Source organism: Eubalaena glacialis, chromosome 2 (genome assembly GCF_028564815.1).
Source record: "Eubalaena glacialis isolate mEubGla1 chromosome 2, mEubGla1.1.hap2.+ XY, whole genome shotgun sequence".
Classification (NCBI taxonomy): domain Eukaryota; kingdom Metazoa; phylum Chordata; class Mammalia; order Artiodactyla; family Balaenidae; genus Eubalaena; species Eubalaena glacialis.
Window position 1 is genome coordinate 117,039,346 of NC_083717.1, and position 19,295 is coordinate 117,058,640.

Genomic DNA, 19,295 nt, shown 5'->3' on the forward strand with positions numbered 1-19,295 from the left:
AGGCGGCATCCTCTTTTGGGAGACTGAGTCGGACTATATATACTTATGGCATATGGTCTTTAGGGAAATGCTTTATCATATTATTGTCTGGTACTTGTAATGATGCGATATGTACTCTAAAAACACTTCCTGATGTGAAGCCTTTCCCTGCATCACCAGCCGTCTGCTTTCTCAAGTCTCATACAAATGAGTTAATTACCTGCAGCAGGAGCAAACGTTGAAAACGAAGCAAGAAACGTAAAATAAAGGCTGTTGTCGCCTCGTGTTACATACAGTTTCTCCTTGGTTACATCATGTTCATAAAGAGAACTGGGCAATTTCCTGTAACACCAGAATTCTAGGGAGTCTGGGTTTTTAGGATTTCTGACTGTAGAGATCCTAAGTAGAAAAGTATTTAAGTGGCAAAATGTAAGTCACCCACGGGCCAGTAGCCTTCAGGATAGGATGAGCCACTCTTGGCTTAAGGGGGTCTTAAAACTTTACTAAAGGGAAAGAGTGGGCAGGTCCAACAAGTGGGACATCATTTTATTTTTGAGGGCATTGAGGTTGGGGAGGAGGAGGAAGAAGGTACAAATACTTGGAAATTAAAGGGCAATTAAAGATCGCCAATTCCATAATCTTTATTTAAAAAATGAAAATGTTGACAATCAGAGGGGTTATCTGTGCTTTAGTAGCAGGCTTGCTTTAGCTTTTAAGTTGGAGCTCTATAGAAACAGTGTTACCTGTCTCTGAGTGTTAGACGTAGCTGTTGGTGACTTCTGGCCCTCATTCCTTATTCCTGTTACTCTGATGGTGTCAATGTTCAGCCAATATCACAGAGGAAACAAAGGCTTGGTGTGCAAGGTGAATATAAGCTGTATTCCCAAGGAAAATGATGTATCGTGGAGCCAGATTGTAAACTCCTGAAGAGCATTGATTTTGTTTTGCATGTCTTTATATCTTTCTCAATACTGAGCACTGTGTTTTGCATAAATATAAAACTTAAATATTTGCTGATTGAAAATAGTCTAGGGCTTCCCTGGTGGCGCAGTGGTTGAGAATCCGCCTGCCAATGCAGGGGTCTCGGGTTCGAGCCCTGGTCCGGGAAGATCCCACATGCCGCGGAGCAACTAAGCCCGTGCGCCACAACTACTGAGGCTGCGCTTTAGAGCCCGCGAACGACAACTACTGAGCCCACGTGCCACAACTACTGAAGCCTGCACACCTGGAGCCTGTGCTCCGCAACAAGAGAAGCCACCGCAATGAGAAGCCCACGCACAGCAACAAAGAGTAGCCCCCGCTTGCCGCAACTAGAGAAAACCTGCACACAGTAACAAAGACCCAACGCAGCCAAAAATGAATGAATGAATAAATAAATAAATTTATTAAAAAAAAATAGTCTAGTTGTGAAAAAAATCTGTAATGTTTCCATCAGCAGCAGGAACAGAGTTAAGTGTATGGATTTGGAGACAGAGTGCCTAGATTTGAATCCAACTCACCCAAGTGTAAGCCATGACCTTGGGCAGGTGACCTAACTTCTCTGTGCCTTAGTTTCCTCGGCTGTAAACTGAGAGATAAACAGTATATATACATGGAGTGATTTTGAGGATTAAATGAGCCAATATAAGCAAAGCACTTAAAACAATATCTGGCACAGAAAAGTACTCAACGAGCATTAGCTATTACTAGTCAATCTGCAGAGAAGGCTGTCTGTTTTTGAGAAATGTTTGAAAATATCATGGTATTACCTGAGCATATAATAAATTAGAATGATTGTTGTAAGGGTCATCAATTTCTTTGTTCAGAATTAAATTTATATAGCTCTTAATCCTCTCTTTTTACACTGTGGTATCCAGATTTTCTTAACAAGTAAATGGGCTCCCTATTTTGGTCACTATTGCCGAGTGTTTGGTCACTATTCTGGTCTTGTCCTCTTACAAATTATTGTGGATGAGATCCCAGTGACTTTCTTCCTTTGGTCCCACCCAGACCTCAGTGTCGATCAGCCTTTGCTCCTTCAGCAAGGCTGGATGTGTATTCTTCTCCCATGTGTGCCCCCAGCCATTACTCAAGCTGATCCTGACATTTTGGTCGCTGTTCCCTTGAGACTTGGGGCTTTTCTTCTCCTCATCCTTTAGAATCCAGCTTGAAACCCGTTTTAACGTGAATAAAAAAAAAAAAGCTACCTTTTGTACTCATTCATCCATCCATCGATCCAAGTGTTACTTTGATTCATAGGCTCTTTGCCCTTAAGATGTTATTGCGTGACTGATCCCCAACTGATATGAGTAGGTATCCTCATTCTGGTTTTATTTCCACAGTATGTTCCTCCAGATCTCTGCGTCTGCAATTTTGTACTGGAACAGTCCCTCTCTGTCAGAGCCCTACAGGAAATGCTTGCCAACACAGGTGAAAATGGCGGCGAAGGGGTGAGTACCTGAATTATGTCCTTGGTGGGGATTGGGACACTCCATAGCCCAAAAGTATACAATTCAATTCATTCCTCCAGTTTTGAACTAGAAAACCTTAGTTTTCCAGTTTCCTTGAGTCAATCCTCTTATTCCTCTTACTTAGCAGCCCTAACTCTGCTTCCTTTGGGTTAACGAACTTCCACCAGAAAATAGACTAGATCACCATTGATGCTGCCTGAGCAGGGCATAGGACATTGAACCCATAATCCACTAGGAAATGTGGAGAGGCTGAAAGGGCCTTGGGATGGGGGGGATGGGTACCTGTTAGGCTGGTTCTTTTTTCTTGGGAAAGTCTCATCAGAGATTTATGACTGCCTCAGTGCAGCACAACCAGATTACAGCATTTTGGAGAGGATTTCCTGTAGAATGCAAAATCTTTGACATGTGTCCAGATTTCCACAGTTTCACTCATGATGAGCAAGTACAAAGCTGTCTTGAGTTTCTATTGTCGGTAAAATTGTCTCTAAGTCTTTAACTGAGGGATGATGGTCTCCCAAAGGTCTCCCAGGCAAGACTTTGGCCAGAGACTTCAGAGTAATGTTTGACCCTTTCACTGATGACCCACATCTATTTACATTCATTTATCATCAAGTATTTTAATTCTATGGCCTGAATATCTGAAGTCCAAACACCCCTCTCCACCCCCCTTAGATACTTTATTAGGGGACTGTCCTTTATCTTCTGCGTTACTACCTCAGACTAACTGCTTTGATTCCTTCTGTGCCTACCTCCCCTATCATTTTTTTTTTCACTCAACTGTCATAATGTTCTTTCCAAAATGCAAATCTAATCACTACACTTTACTGTTTTAAAATTCTCTGTCTGTCCATTACCTTAAGAGAAATCCCAAATTCCTTAACTAGGCATAAAGGCCTTCAGGATTTGGTGAGCCCTGCTTACCTTTCCTGCCCCGTCTCTCACCCCCCCACCCCAAGCACTCAGTGATCCAACCACATTGAATTCCCTTCACTTCCTCAAACACGACAACTCTCTTTACCCCCGATCATATGTGTCAGCTGTTTCCTCCATGTAAAACAGCTTTCTCCTCCTCTCTCTCTTCCTTTATGTAATCTTTACTTCTCCTTCAAGGAACGAGTCTAGATATTAGGTCGACTGAGAAGCCTTTGTTGACCCCGTAAGTCTAGGATGGGTGCCCTTGCTTGAGCAACAGTCAGTAAATAGCTCTTACCATTGTGTACTATAATTACAAGTCTAATTTTTTGCATCCTATACTGCACATAGGTAGGAATATTTGCAGGACCTAGCACAGTTTATTACTTGACTTGAAAGAACTCATACATCATAAAGAAGTGTCTCATTGGTGGTAGAAGAGACAATGACCGTAGACTCAAGAGAACCAATGTTTACATTTGGGTCATCTTCCAGCTCTTAATGTGATCTTACATAAGTCTTCCAATCTCTTGGTGCCATAGTGTTCTCATCTATAAAATTAGGATGTTTAATTAGTTTTCTAGGGTCCTTAACACCAATACTTGGCAATTCTTTACTCTTTCGGCTTAGCATAGTATGCTTTCATCAGCCACCTGAAAATAGCTTTTCCTTAGAGCATTAACACAGGTGAGTTTTTGTTCTTTTGATGTTCACTGAAATCTGAAATCTGTGTTCACCTCCTCCTGACACTGACCTCAGGACCCCATGCTTTCCTCCTTAGGTACATGCCCTCAAACGTTTCCAGTTCAGTGGAACAAATTACTTTTTAATTGCTCACTTTTCTTTGCAGTATGATTAACTCATGATTTACAGACACCTTTGGTGAGAGAAACCTGGTTGATGTGGAATATCACCACTTACAGTGTCAACCAAGATCAGCTAGACCCTGCCGATATAGGACCCAAGATAGAAATTGGGAAGATAGAGAGAAGCCATGTTAACTGGAGAATTTATCTTGTGTGCATTCTCTTATCTTGTTTGTTCACAAAGTGCATTTCAAAGGACTTCTTTTTCTTTACCATTTAGTTTGAGTAGTTCAGGGAATCCTATACATGACAAAGTAAATTGAAAAGTTCTGTTTATAACCCTTGCTCTTCTTTGTTGCCAAGAACTTAAACAATAGTCTTAACTTGATTTGTCTTTTAAAAAAGAATAAATAACAATTCATTTCCCAAATAGAATACTAATACCAACTTAATAAGATTGAATTCTTAGTTTTGGAACATATGAATAAGACATACCTTAATTACCAGCCATGTTATAGCAGAAGTTTATTCCATATAGTTATACATTTCTGGGGCCATCTTTAATTTGTAATATTTAAAAACCAATATGTTAAATCTTATTGGAGGAGCCATTCTGTTTGAAAAATCAAGTCCAAAATAAACTATCCATGACATTTTTATTATTAAAAAGTCATTGGATAACAATCAGCATGTTGATTCAGAGTCTGAAATTTCCCAATGTGTCATATTGCTGTTTTGTGCCATTTTACCAAAGAAAAGAGCGATCCAACAGTTCTTTCCCATCTTGATACATTATTGCTATTATTATTAATAACTAGAGATCTTAGAGCTAGAGGAAGGGATTTGAAAAGAGAGCTGGAGTACAGATAGGAGAGGGTACTCTTTTTAAATGATTTATTTATTTATTTATTTATTTATTTTTTTAAACATCTTTATTGAAGTATAATTGCTTTACAATGGTGTGCTAGCTTCTGCTTTACAATAAAGTGAATCAGTTACACATATACATATGTTGCCATATCTCTTCCCTCTTGCATCTCCCTCCCTCCCACCCTCCCTATCCCACCCCTCTAGGTGGTCACAAAGCACCGAGCTGATCTCCCTGTGCTATGCGGCTGCTTCCCACTAGTTATCTATTTTACATTTGGTAGTGTAGATTTTATTATTTGTTGGTGGCTCCACTAGTTACCTGAACAGCAGCTTCAGTTGCTATAACTGAAGTTATAGCAACAGAAGAGTTGCTATAACTGAGAGTTCTTGGAACTCTCTCACAATTCCATCTGGGCTCTCCATCTTTATTATGAGAAATAATATTTTTATATAACCTCTTGAGTCTGAATGTTTTGCTTTTCTGAAGTGATTGCTGTGCGCACTTACTATTAGTACTTAATTTGATTTGGGATGATAATATTCAGCAGGGAAGAAAAAGAAAAAGTGGAAAAATCAAGAAGGAAGTGAGTTAACACGTCAGAGCATAATGATTCTCCAGGGAGCCTGGGGATGTTTGACTGGGTTCACACCTCCTCTGCATGTCAGTCCATTCTGTTTGGAAATAGGCATTTACTGCTTTTTAACAGATATTACTTTCCCTAATGATCATGACTGCCACCAAACGGGTTGCTTCGAAGACTGTCATTTTTCCTTCTAGGCATAAACTGGTCCTTTTGTGTCTCTTCACTGCTGCACATTTTTAAAAAATGACATGGGTTATTTGTTTCATGAGCGTATAGAAGCCTTTTTGCAAGGATTGACAGTTCTGCAGCAATTCCTTTTGCCAGCAAAGAAAACAGAGGTGTCCAGCTTGGTTTAACGACTGAGTTTATTATGGAAATGTCCTTAGCTACAGCCAGTAGCATGTGGGACCCAGCTTTATGTTGAAAAGGAGAATGAATGATGAGGAGGCCCTGGGGGCAGAGAACGTCAGTGCCCCTCAAGAGTCCACCCTCGCTAAACTCATCCTTGGGTCACTTTACCTCTGATTAAATGCTGTCTGATGTTATTCTGGGAATATTACCAAGAGATGGATGCTTGGTACTGTGGCCAATTAAATAGCTGGAGTTTGATGTAAAATCCCTGCATACAAATATTAAGGTATTTTCACATTTTGGATTGATAGAACCTACGGTATGTGAGGTCCCCAACCACCTTCAGCAGGACATGGGGCTAAAAAGGATGTCACCTTCTCCCTCTGAGTCCTCAGTACGCATCATCCTATGGCAATGACTTTGAATACAGAGCTAGCAGCATTTGTAGTGAGAGGAGCTCCGTTTTTGGAGTCAGGCAGATGTGTTTTCAGTCCAGGCTAAACTGGAGCGAGTGACCTCTGGGACAAATTGTTTCCCCTTTGTGTACCTGACTTTCCGCACCTTCAAAATGCAACCTCCCTCATAGGGTCGGGTGAGAATTAAATAAGTGCTGACAAGTGTCTGTGGGTGTGGAAATGAATATTGGTTCCTCTTTTCATCTCTGGTTCACTTCCTCCTGTCACAGATCTTCAGGCATATTCAAATGCCTCAAAAGGAGAGACCCACACTGTATGACCAGGTGCATGTTAAATCGAGGGCCGAATAACTACAAATGGGTTTTGACGTGAATGAACATAATGCTTTTAAAAATGAAAGGCCTTGATTTACACAGTTACCAGCTGCACTCCTGATAAGGGCTCTGGTTTTCTCTAAAAGTTGACTTAATCACTGTCAGACTTTTACTACTTAAAAAACAAGAAAGAGATGAAATATACATGTAAGAAGAATTAATGTTACGGTTATATAAGATCACTCTTGACTTTAGATTCTAAAATATCTAGAACGCAAATACACACTCAGCCTTTTAAACTTGACTGGGAAATGTGACCTGGAAAGATACTGTTTTCTGCAAGAACCTGTCTCACGGGTAAGCTCCCTGAGAGGTGGTCCTTTAATTCCCCATATTACTTATGAGATGGTCCCGTTAACACTAGGAGGAGCTTCAGGCTCCTTTCACTTGCCCCTGTCTTTAGAATAGGGAATACTACACGCAGCACAGTTGCTAAAGAAATGCATACGTGTGGTGGCACATTTGTCAGGCTCAGGGATGACGTGCCCATGCTTTCTGAGAAGCTAGGGGTTGCCTCCTGGCATTGTGTGACCTTGTAAATGGCCAAGGAGGCATAATCTTACATTTTGCTGTATTCATGTAACTGTTATTTAAAGTACATGTCATGAGATACTTACCTTGTAGCCAAGATCAAGACATTCATCCATCTTATAAGGTCACGGAAAAGTGACAACATCATTAAAAAAGAACCTGCTAAAGATGCATCTCCCCTGACATGGTTAGGTAATGAACAAATCAAAACAGATGCTGATGAGGGGAATTAGAAGCCCATTGTCTAAAGTTTGAATTCTGGCTGTGCCCAGATTTAGAGATCTTGTGCGAACTCATCCAGAATGAAGAAGGCAAATAGGAGCCTTACCTTTTTATTCCTGGGACCCTGAGTTCCCACCATCATTTCTGTATTATAGAAGAGAAGGGACAACCCCCATCATCCAGATGTAGGCTCTCAATTTTCTGAGGTTTTTGTCTTCCCTTCATCATTGTCAGAAAAGAGCCAGAATGAGAATTTATTTTGGTATGTATGTGGGGAGGGAACAAGACTGATGGAGAAACTTTGTACACAATTCTAAATAAACCTGGTCCCCACTGATGTTTTTTAAAAGAAAGAAATTATTTAATGAGTCAAATCTAACAGTGGGCATTGATTACACCTTTAAAATAGGACATAAGATTTCCTTTGGAGAAAAAGTACAAAGTCACTTCTGCATGTGTCTGTATGTCAGTCCCAGGACCCGCCCATATGTGCCCTAAAGCTAGGGTAGACAGGATGCACCAAAAATCACTTTATTAGGTGTTCAAGTCTGAACTTCCTTTGCACTAGTTGGTAAACAGCCACTGCGTCAAGCTCTCCAAGTACCTCCTCGGTGCTCCCACTCGGGACCTCCCCTCTCCAGTGCCACCGCCTGTCGGGTTGTTCATCCTGTGGTTGTTACCTGTGCCTACTGCCTAATGGACAAGAGCCAGATGCCACAGTATTACATTCTTAACTTGTTTGACTTGATCCTACTTTTTCTTTTGAAAGGGAGAAAAATAACATTCTGATTTGGGATGCTTCCACTTCTTTTTTTAACCTTCGGCTGGTCATCCACACCTGCTACAAAAAAATAATATTTTTGTATTAACAAAATAACCAAGCCCATTTGGTGAAATTGCTCTTACATGCAAAAGCTTGAGGGGTTTATATACCAAAAACTACTCTTTAAAACCTGCCCCATGTTAGAGCTCATGGCAGCCTGTTTGGTGACAAAGCTGTCAGGTGGTTTAGTCGTAGTACTGCCACCTACTGGAAGTTTAACTGCGGGCAAATCTCTCACTGCCCTGGGCTTTGGTTTCACCATCTCTATAGGACAGACATCAAGATGAAAAAGAACTTCCTCCTGTCTGTGATGGTTGCAATGCACCAAGTTAAAATGGAAAAGTGTCACCATCTCCCTTCCTCTGGTGTGTCCCATTGACAATAACCCATCACCAATTAGCTGTGGAAATTTTAGCCTGTTGGTATTAGCTGTTGTTCTGGAGACCCCGGCTCCCATAATTTTAAGTAGATGGATAAATGCATTTATTCTCTTTCTGCCTTGGTGTGGACAAAGAGAATTTTTTCAAACTCCATCCAAAACATCAACCCTAAAGCACTAAGTGATGACAGTATAGTTTTATTTATTTATTTATTTATTTTTTTGAGACATGAATCTCCTATAAATTTTCTTTTGGAAGAATATGGGATGTATTCTGCAGTTTTGACAGAACTTCTTTCTTCAAAGAGCCAGATATTATTTTCAGAAATTAAACAATAATGAAAGGCCTCCAAACTAAGGTTTTTAATGTATTTTTCCACAGACCAAATTGTCATTAAACTTATGTCTCTTCTCACTTTCTTTCCCCTTCCTTACTGTTTTCGCTCATGTTAGGCTATGATTTTAGAATTTTATGCTGATATAATGGATTTTAATGTTTCTCTGATAAGCTAATACTAATGAAAACGTGTGCAAGTAACTCATATTTTACTGTTGAACCGGTCTTTCGATAACATGATATCTCATTAAAATTTGCCGTCTGGAAGACCTTACTTCATGGTAAGAAAACTCCTCTTTGGTAAAAGAAGAAAACTCCTCTTTGGTAAAGGAAAAACTCTAATTGATTGTTTGCAGTATTTCTAAGAAAAAGAAATTCCAAATTTTCTGATGTGGGTACTGACCATTTTCCTTGGGTGGATTTTCTTGCATAATGTAATTACAAAAAAAGTGCTGCAGACAAATTTCGGCTACAGCATGTTGCTTGCTTGCTAGTTTCTTGATGACATCAGCACAGTACTGGAAAAGTAAAAACAGACTTTAACATCTAATGCCACTGCTTACTTCTAGCCAAAATCACAAAATATTCACCAGGTAGGAATTTCATACCCTCTATTCCCACTGGGGTCTTTCTCTATTGTAAGTATCAGCAGGTTCCTCAAATGACTTGAAAGCTTTCAGCAAGACTGGCACACACTAAAATATCCATTTACTGTTTTGCTTTGGATTTTGCTAGCTCAGTGACCTCTCGGAATGGGTATGTTATTCACTCCTTTACTGTACATGTACTTTGCATGGACAACTGACTCCAGCTGTATTTGTAATGAACTGGGCTTTTCACTTGTGAGTGTTCAGGGCAGTTTCCATCCTTTGTGCCTCTGCAATTTAAAAAAACACCACCGCACCACACACTTCAATCTGGTGGAATTAGAGGTGGCTGCACACTTAGGAATTTGTTGCCAAGAAGCTTGTTAAACTGCTGCTCTGAAATTACAAGGATGGCTTGCCTGTGGACTCATGTTTTTTCCTTCGAGATATTGAAAATTGTTCTTAAATTCTTTTTCCCTCTCACTATGGTCTAGATGGCCTGTGGCCATAGGGTTCAAGTTGGTGAGATGACAGAAGTGTGCAGCCTTGCCTTACTCCAAGCTTCTCAGTGCTTCAGACTCGCCTAGTCTATTATGCAACTCCAGCTCTGCTCCTCCGGAAGGCTGGAATTCATAATAAAAATGGAAGAAACTAGTTGGATATTTTCCCTTTCTCATGCAACATCCCCAAAGTCAACCAGCAGAAAAATCAAATGTTAATTTCAACAGTTAAGAATAACCATTAAAGTTAACTGGCTTTTTACATTTATTCATACCCTGAGTAGAAGCATTTTCAAGTAAAGAACCCACAGAATTAATTTTTAAAGCTCCAGACTCTATCAACCACCACCCCCTTTCTGAATATAGTGTTTCAGCTTGAGTGGAATTGCCTTTTCTTTGGTGGAATTTTTTTTCATTCTGAAGTCAGTACCTCCTGCTTAAAATCAGTATGCCTGTGTGATCTTGGGGTTATTTTGCAAATGTGATAACGTATAGCTTGGCTGATGTTACACAAACCCTGGAATTCTTCTCATTGTTGCTATGGACATTCAAATGCTCTGTGAATATAGTCCTGTCACAATGACCTCAGTTGTGTTAGAAAGCTTGAGCGGCTTCCCCAAGGCTGGACTAAATGTAGTTTTCAGTGGTTGCATATGCTTGTGTGTGTGTGTGTGTGTGTGTGTGTGTTTGCGTGGGCTCTTTACATTTTAATTGTAAAAAAATTTAAACATCTTCTTTAAAGTTTCTTAGAGGAGTGAGGTGGGATTGGGGTACTTAAACTTTCTCCAGTGCGTACTAAGTAGGTAAATAGTTGTATTCTTATGTGGGATGTTTTGAAGAGAAATTTTGCTGAATTTTTTTTTAATAACTAGTTTGTGGGGGGCGGGGGCAGAGATGAATTTCAGCTGCATTTTTAGAAATTTTTTAGATCCCGAGTTGTGGAATATTTGAATTAGGGGAAATCTTTCATTTTAAGAGCCTTGCTTACCTTTTTAAAAATGAAGCACATTTGGAATTCAAGAAATCCTGGGAGAAGAGAAACCTTTCAAGTTATTTATTAGCCTTTTCCTTTGATCATGTAATTCACTTTTAATAGCTACCAGAGTTTAAATTATATATTTGTAGGGAAAACTCAGTGAACTAGAAAAAAACTCCAGCTTATTTTCATTTCATGAAAGTTTAATGAAATTCTATTCTATTTGGAAATTCTGGTAAAGAAAAATTAACTTGGTTCCAGAGAAACCCTTACCTCAGCTGGCACTTTAATCCTCACTGGAGTAAAAACCCTGTAGCCAGTGTCCCAATCCTATGATTACTAATATCTGGTTTTACAATGGATGGATCTGGAATGACCAAATGGCATCAAATGGAAAGAAAACAAGAATAAGAACAAGATGTAGGGAGTTCATGGGGTAAAAGGGCCTCCAGCTCTGTAGAGGAAGAGGAGGAGAGCTGAAGGCAGAATGCTTGTTTTTACCTGACGTCTCCTGTAACTGAGACTTAGGTTGGTACCGAGTGGGGAGGCGGCATCTGATGGGAGGGAGAGAAGTGCAGGACTAGCAGGGGCTGGGCATTCTGGCTCGGGCCTTGCTGCTCTCTGGGCCTTGTTCCACCCGTCTGCAACATGGGGCCTCTGAACTACATTAGTGGCTCCTGAACATCTTAGGATGCCCTTCCAGGACCGGTGTCTGTCCGTGAGGAAGAATCTGCAGGTCATCAGGAAAAGTAGGAAAATAAAGACAATGTATGAGTTGTTTCATTAAGCAAACTTTATAAATGGAAAGTTCTGCCTTTCTTATTTTCTGTGATTATGTCCTTTTTAAAAAATATTTATTTTTTATACCATTTTTAAAGGTTATACTCCATTTACAGTTATTACAAAATATTGGCTATGTTCCCCATGTTGTACAATACATCCTTGTAGTCTATCCTACACCCAATAGTTTGTACCTCCCACTTTCCTCACCTTGTATTGCCCCTCCTCCCTCCAGCTGGTAACCACTAGTTTGTTCTCAATATCTGTGAGTCTGCTTCTTTTTTGTTAGTTAGTTGTGTTTTTTAGATTCCACGTATAAGTGATATCATACAGTAGTATTTGTCTTTCTCTATCTGGCTTATTTCATTTAGCATAATGATTATGTCCTTTTTAGTATTTTATAACTGTAATAAAGTTGGTGTGTTTTCTTTTTGAAAATTATAGTGATAGTGTAAGTGACAGCTTGCTTTCTTTCTTTTATAAATGCCTTTATTGGGCAAAAAGTAAGATTGGCAACCATGGATGATCCGTTTTGGTCCTGTTGTTGAAATTGCACCAGTTCTTGAGCTTGTGAACCCCGAAGGCGTATTCTCATGTACAGCTTGTGGACTCCACGTTCTAAGTAGTTTCAGCCAAACACCAGACATGTGCTTTGGCTTATTTACAAAAAATGTTTGATGAAACCCAGATAGTTGGTGCCCTTGTTGGTGGTAGTTATTCACATCTTCCTTGGTGGATAACTCCAGGTCTTAGCTCCGTGATGGAAGGAAGAGGCCTCTGAGTTCATAGGCACCAGTTGTGCCTCTTTTGTTTTTGTTATGGAGAGAAGTGGAGTCAGCATGTTATTAAGAATCACCCGCTTCCATCTCATTAGTGATGTGCGGCTAGAGGCTGGGTTCCCTGCCCCATTTCTCTGCTGCTCGTCTGCTTTTATAAGGTGGAGGGCAGTGGGCAGGAGAACCAGGATGTTGTTCTTAAGCATGAATTCGGAGCTGTGCCTGTGTCAGTGTGGCCAGCACCATGCAGGCTTCTGCTGAAGAACAGCCTTTGGGGATTTGCTTGAGGAAGTGTTTCCTCTTCCTGACTCCCCTGAGTCCTCCTCTCTGGTTGGTGCTGGGCCAGTGATGGAAACTCATGGCATGACCACTCCTTGAAACACCTGTTTGCATGTCTTTTGTGAGGTATTAATTAGAAAGGTAAGTTGAATTCATCCCTTTTTTTTTTTTTAAACTGTGTGTATATCTTTAAATAGTTGTCCCTTTTCTGAAGTTTATGACTTGGTATTAGAAATTTTCAGAATTACTGCTGGAGTACAGAAATCTCTAGATTTTATCTTATTAGTGGATACCGGTAACTGAATTGTAATTCTTGAGACACCTTTAGTCCGGCAATCAGAGAGAGCTATCCATGGTGCTGATTCTCTAAGTTAACGCAGTACGTTGTGTGTTCAGTTCAGGACACAGCTCCAGGGGCCAGAGGACCTGGCATTTTGCCCCATTCGTTTGTAGGACTGTTTCCCCATGTTACAACCGCGGCAATGTTACCTTATCTCCAATGCCCTCCTGGGGATTTTCCCACGTCTGCTTGCTAAAGGGACTGTTGGCAAACCCTGATCCAATTTTAGGATTTACACAAATTTTGGAAAAAAATGACATGATGTAATACAATATCTCAAATTCACATTCTTTCTCTCAGCCTTTAACAGGGTCCAATAACTTGTTTCTATACCAATTTCATCCAGAGATTTCCAATAATGGGGAAAATGGAGGGTGTATATTTAGCAAGATGCTAGCATTTCAGAACCTCTTGCTCCACTCAGGGTTGTAAACTTTGTGGTGGATTCAACTCCCTGTTCTACTCCCATATTGCACCCAGGCAGGCCTCAGCCCCGGGTGATGCTAAGGGCCTGGGAGAGGTCTGAGAAGCAGGAGCCACAGTTCTCTGACCCCAGGCGATTGACCTGGGTCGCCAAGAGATTGAGCAACTGCTGTTTCCCAGTTCATTGTTCCCTCTGGGCAGCCACTTTGGAGTGTAGGGCAACAGGGATATACAGATCCATGATTTATTAGCTACGCTGATTTCAGTCAATGTCAGTGGGAGAAACAGTAGGACTGGGGTAGTCCCGGGCTCTCTCAAGAACGCAGTCTCGGCTACTGTAAACAGCTATAGATGCATATTAATTACTAGACAGTGATAAGTTACCAGGAATTTTTTAGCTGCTCTGGTTCAAGACAGTCTGTCTGTTCCTCTGACTTTCCCTCTCCCTGCAGACTCTTTAGATAACATATTTACTTCTTCAGGTTTCTGAGCATCATTCACAGTCAGCAGTGATCTCTCCGAGTATAAAGAGCAGAAATCAATTGCAATATTTTTGTTATTGTTGTTTAATTGCGATATAATTGGTATACAACAGTGGTCTACTGCATGACAACTTGGCATACACATATTGTAAAATGATTACCGTGATAAGTTTAGGTGATATCCATCACCTCATATACATAATTACAAAAACATTGTTTTTCCTTGTGAATTTACTCTCTGAGCAACTTTCAAACATACCATACGGTAGTGTTACCTAAGGTCATCATGTTGTACATTATATCCCCAGGGCTTATTTATCTTATAAGTGGAAGTTTGTACCTTTTAACCACCTTCACCCGATTCCGCTACTGCCCATTCCTTGCCTTGGTAACCACAAATCTGATATCATTTTCTATGAGTTTGGGTTTTTTTAGAGTCCACATATAAGTAGATTATACTGTATTCATCTGACTTATTTCACTTAGCATAATGCCCTCAAGGTCCATCGATGTTGTTGCAACTGGCAGGATTTCCTTCTTTTTATGACTGAATAGTCTTCCATTGTACCACATTTTCTTTACCCATTCATCTGTTGATGGACACTTAGGTTGCTTCCATATCTTCGCTATTGTAAATGATGCCGCACTGAATGTGGAGGGTGTAGTTATCTCTTTGACATAGTCATTTCATTTCCTTCAGATAAATACCCAGAAGTGGAATTGTTGGATCATATGGTAGTTCTACTTTAAATTTTTTGAGGAACCTCCATGCTGTTTTCCACAGTGGCTACACTAATTTACATTCCCACCAGCTGTGCACGAGGGTTCTCTTTTCTCTGCATCCTTGCCAACACTTGCTATCTCTTGTCTTTTTGATAATAACCATTCTAACAGGCACGAGGTGATATATCATTACCCTAATGAGTACTGATGTTGAGCACCTTTTCATATACTTGGCCTTTGTGTGTCTTTGGAAAAATGTCACTTCAAATCCTTTGCCCATTTTTTAATTGAATTATTTGGAGTTTTTTGCTATTGAGTTGTCTGAGTTCTTCATGTATTTTGGATATTAACCTCTTATCAGATATATGACTTGCAAATATTTTCTTCCATTTCCATTTTGTTGATTGTTTGCTTTGCTGTGAAGTTTTTATGTTTGATGTAGTCCCACTTGTTTATTTTTAATTTTGTTGCATTTGCTTTGGGTATCATATCCAAAAACTCATTGCCAAGACCTATGTCAAGGAGTTTTTTCCTCTGCATTTCCTACCAGGAGTTTTATGGTTTCAGGTCATATGTTCAAGTTTTTAATCCATTTTGAGTTAATTTTCGAGTGGTGTAAGATCATTCTTTTACATGTGAATATCCAATTTTCCCAGAACCAGTTATTGAGAAGGCTGTCTTTTCTCCACTGAGTATTCTTGGCTCCCTTGTCAAGTATTAGTTGATGATATATGCATGAGTTTACTTCTGGGCTCTTAATTCTGTTCCGTTGGTCTATGTGTCTGTTTTTTATGCCAGTACCGTAAAGGTATAATTATTGTATCTTTGTAATACAGTTTGGTTCCGTACAAATTTCAATATTGTTTTTTCTATGTCTATGAAAAATGCCATTGGAATCTTGATTGGGATTGTATTGAATCTATGGATGGCTTCGGGTAGTATGGACATTTTTTTTTTTAAATTAATTAATTATTTATTTATTTATTTATTTATGGCTGTGTTGGGTCTTCGTTTCTGTGCGAGGGCTTTCTCTCGTTGTGGCAAGCGGGGGCCACTCTTCATCGCGGTGCGCGGGCCTCTCACTATCGCGGCCTCTCTTGTTGCGGAGCACAGGCTCCAGACGCGCAGGCTCAGTAATTGTGGCTCACGGGCCCAGCCGCTCCGCGGCATGCGGGATCTTCCCAGACCAGGGCTCAAACCCGTGTCCCCTGCATTGGCAGGCAGACTCTCAACCGCTGTGCCACCAGGGAAGCCCCATGGACATTTTAACAATATTAATTCTTCGAATCCATGAACACAGGACATCTTTCCATTTATTTGTGTCTTTTTCACTTTCATCAATGTCTTGTATTTTTCAGTGTAAAAATCTTTTACCTCCTTGGCTAAATTTATTCCTAAGGATTTTATTTTTTTTGATGTTATTGTAAATGGGATCATTTTCTTTATTTCTTTTTCAGCTAATTCATTGTTTGCAGTGTTCTTTTCTGTACCAAATCATCACATTGTATTATATTAACCATCACATCACAACCCCACTGGGAAATGATTGATTGATTTTTCTCCAACCATTGAAGGAGGCAAACATCAGCACAACTGAGATTTAGTTTTGCTTATTTTGGCATAATTTTTTTCAAATTGTAACCCATACTTGGTGTTTCTGAGCCAGCCACTCTCCTCCTCCTCTCATAGATAACAGGGGCCATTTTAATGTGCCTTTCTTCCCTTGCCCGCAAAGATTTGCTGTGGTTTCTTGCAGCTCTAGTTGGTTTTACTGTCAGTCCCAGTTGGTTATCCTCTCAATGTCAGTGTGATGAATTTACTCCCTGCACAATGGCGAGAAAATAGATCAGATGGTGCTTCCTCTATCCAAGTCCTGGCTTCCATTCACAGATCAACAGAGGAGGCATTTTTTAAAAAAAAAAAAAACCCAAAGTTTTTCTCTTTGACAGAAGAACTAGTTGGTAGCAAGAACACTTAGATTTAAGCTAGGCTTTTGAAAGCAGCCATGTGAATAGCACTGGCCAAGTATTAGATGATTCAGAACAACTCTAAGAGACCTTACAGATGCAGGGAAAAAAGTAGAATGTTATAAGTGAGAATGCAGAAGGGCACTCTTAAGGGCTGGGGACACAGCAACCAGAGTGAGAACAGAAGACTGGAAATGACTGACTGGGGAGGGGGTGACCAAGTAGTGAGAGAAGAAAAGTAAAAGTCCCTCCCCCCCCCCCAATCTGTTCTGCTTTTTGCCCTCAACTTCATCTCTTCCCAGGCCTTATGAAGTCCAGACTGGTGGGAGAGGGAAGGCCAGATTGCGGGTGACACAGCACAGGAAGGGTCTAGCTGGTCTTGGACACCAAGAAGATGGGTGTAGAGATCTAGAGGTCATTGTGGTGGGCCTGGAACTCTTTTTCTACCAAGTTTGAATTGTCTAGAGCCCTCACCACACAGGTTTTACAGTAGAAATTTGTGTCTTTCCACGTGTCACATACATGGCAGTAGAGCTAAGAGACAGAGTTATAGTTGAACACTAGTCCTAGAGCTATCAAGGGCAAGGGGGAACAACCATGTTTATTCTTTGCTTTGGTAGGATTCTGGAGAAATGCTAAAAGGAAAATCAGCCACTGGTCCAGAATGATGCTTCTGAGATCGGGGAAGTATCGGGCTGGCCAAAAACTTCGTTCGGGTTCTTCGTACCATCTTACAGAAAAACCTGAACGAACTTTTTGGCCAACCCAATACTTGCTGACTGTAAGCATCATACCGGTCACTTAGATGAAGGGTCCAGTGTGGCTGGGGAAGTCCCAGAAGGGTGGTGGCTCTCAAGCTAGGCTGTTCGTTAGAATTACCTAGGATCCCGGGACCCACCGGAGACCTACCAAATAAGAGTCTTAGGCAAATGGCCCTGCCTTTGGGGCTGTAGTTTTTTTTTTTCCTCGCTTTGTTTTCATTTTGAAAGCTCTACCAATGATTCTGAGGGATAGCTGGGATTGAGGAGCACTTCTGTATAATCAACCCATGAGAGGTTCAGGAGAACCATTTCCACTGCCCTCCGAGCAGTGTATGGTCCATGGACACATAGGAAGTATTAGGAGCACCTGTTCTATCCATCCGCAGGCCACACATACATAGAACTCTTTGAGAATCAGCTTCTCCACCTAAGGCCACTTCATATATATTTCAAGGAAAGGTCAGGCTTTTGTTTGTTTGTTTTGCTTGGAAATGTAAACTTGACCCTAGGCTTATTTTGTGGATGTAGAGAAAACAGGATGAATTTATCTCTATCCAGCAAGATCATAATTGGGAACAGTGCAAGGGGGTTAGAGGGATGAAGGAAACAGAAGTTGTGTTGATAAAGGACGTCCAGGAGAGAAAAAAAATTTGTTAAAGAGTGCAGGAGAGAGAGAGGAGGATCAAACAACAAAATATATTTGAGTTCATTTTCTTCCTCATAGCCCACATGAGTAGAGGTGTTTGCACACAGTAGGACTCAATAGTGGTTTTATGATAAAAACTTACACCTATTTTGTTAATTCCCAGGATGAATGGTGATGTTTTTTTTTTCCTAGAGTAATTAAAGTAGTAGATTAAAGACAGTATTTGATTTTTCATGTCCAGGTAATCTGACCTTTTAGATGTTAAACTCTTTGTAGGAAATATTTGTTATACGATGCCTTGGGTGAAAGGAAATGGTTGAGCAGAGTTCTTAGTCTTGACCCTATGTGGCCGCTGGTCCACCATTCCATCAGAGGCCTGATGAATTATGAGGATGTATGGTTCAAATAAAAAGTAGAGCAGTGCCTGGAAAACAAATCTGGCTGACAGGGTCCTTTTATTTAGAGAATGAACTTGGCAATGTCAGATTCTTAGAAATCTGTTAGTCAGCTATAGGCGAAAGGGGGAAAATTAATTCAGAGAAGAAAATAATTGCTTCACCTCTTTCAAAGTATACTCGTCATCAATCTAAATGTCTTTAATACCCTGACAAATATCTCCTGTCAATTTGCTCCTTTAAAAGATACCATAATAGGAAATATGTTCGAGCTGCCATCCTGGCTGTCTGGTTTCCCTGTGGTGTCTACCTGCAAAGAGAAGCACAGGTGCATCTAGAATGACCCCGTGCTCAATTTGGAGGCGTCCCAGTGGCCACCATTTTCCCCCTCAATGGAGAATGCTTATCCTCCTGTTTCAGAATCAGCATTTGTAAAATCCCAGCCCTAGTGGGAACCTCCAAAAGTCATTTAATTTGTTCCCCAAACATCGTGGGTTGGGATGGGAACATGGTTGCATGTGTCCACCATTCTCAAAGAGCCGAGACCTGTATTTTTAAAGACTTGAAAGGCAGGAGATTCCTCAGTTGCCTTTAGTCGTGCATTCAGGGCTCAAATCTGCACCATC

The 19,295-nt window shown here is 40.5% G+C and overlaps 1 protein-coding gene across 1 annotated transcript in view; it reads left to right on the forward strand.

The window, feature by feature from the left end:
- RYR3 (ryanodine receptor 3) overlaps positions 1–19,295 on the forward strand; it is a 372,240-nt gene that overhangs the window by 39,191 nt on the left and 313,754 nt on the right. Inside the window, exon 4 of the mRNA XM_061181456.1 lies at positions 2,301–2,408. Coding sequence (XP_061037439.1) covers positions 2,301–2,408 — 108 coding nt within the window. The remainder of the gene's footprint in view (positions 1–2,300; positions 2,409–19,295) is intronic.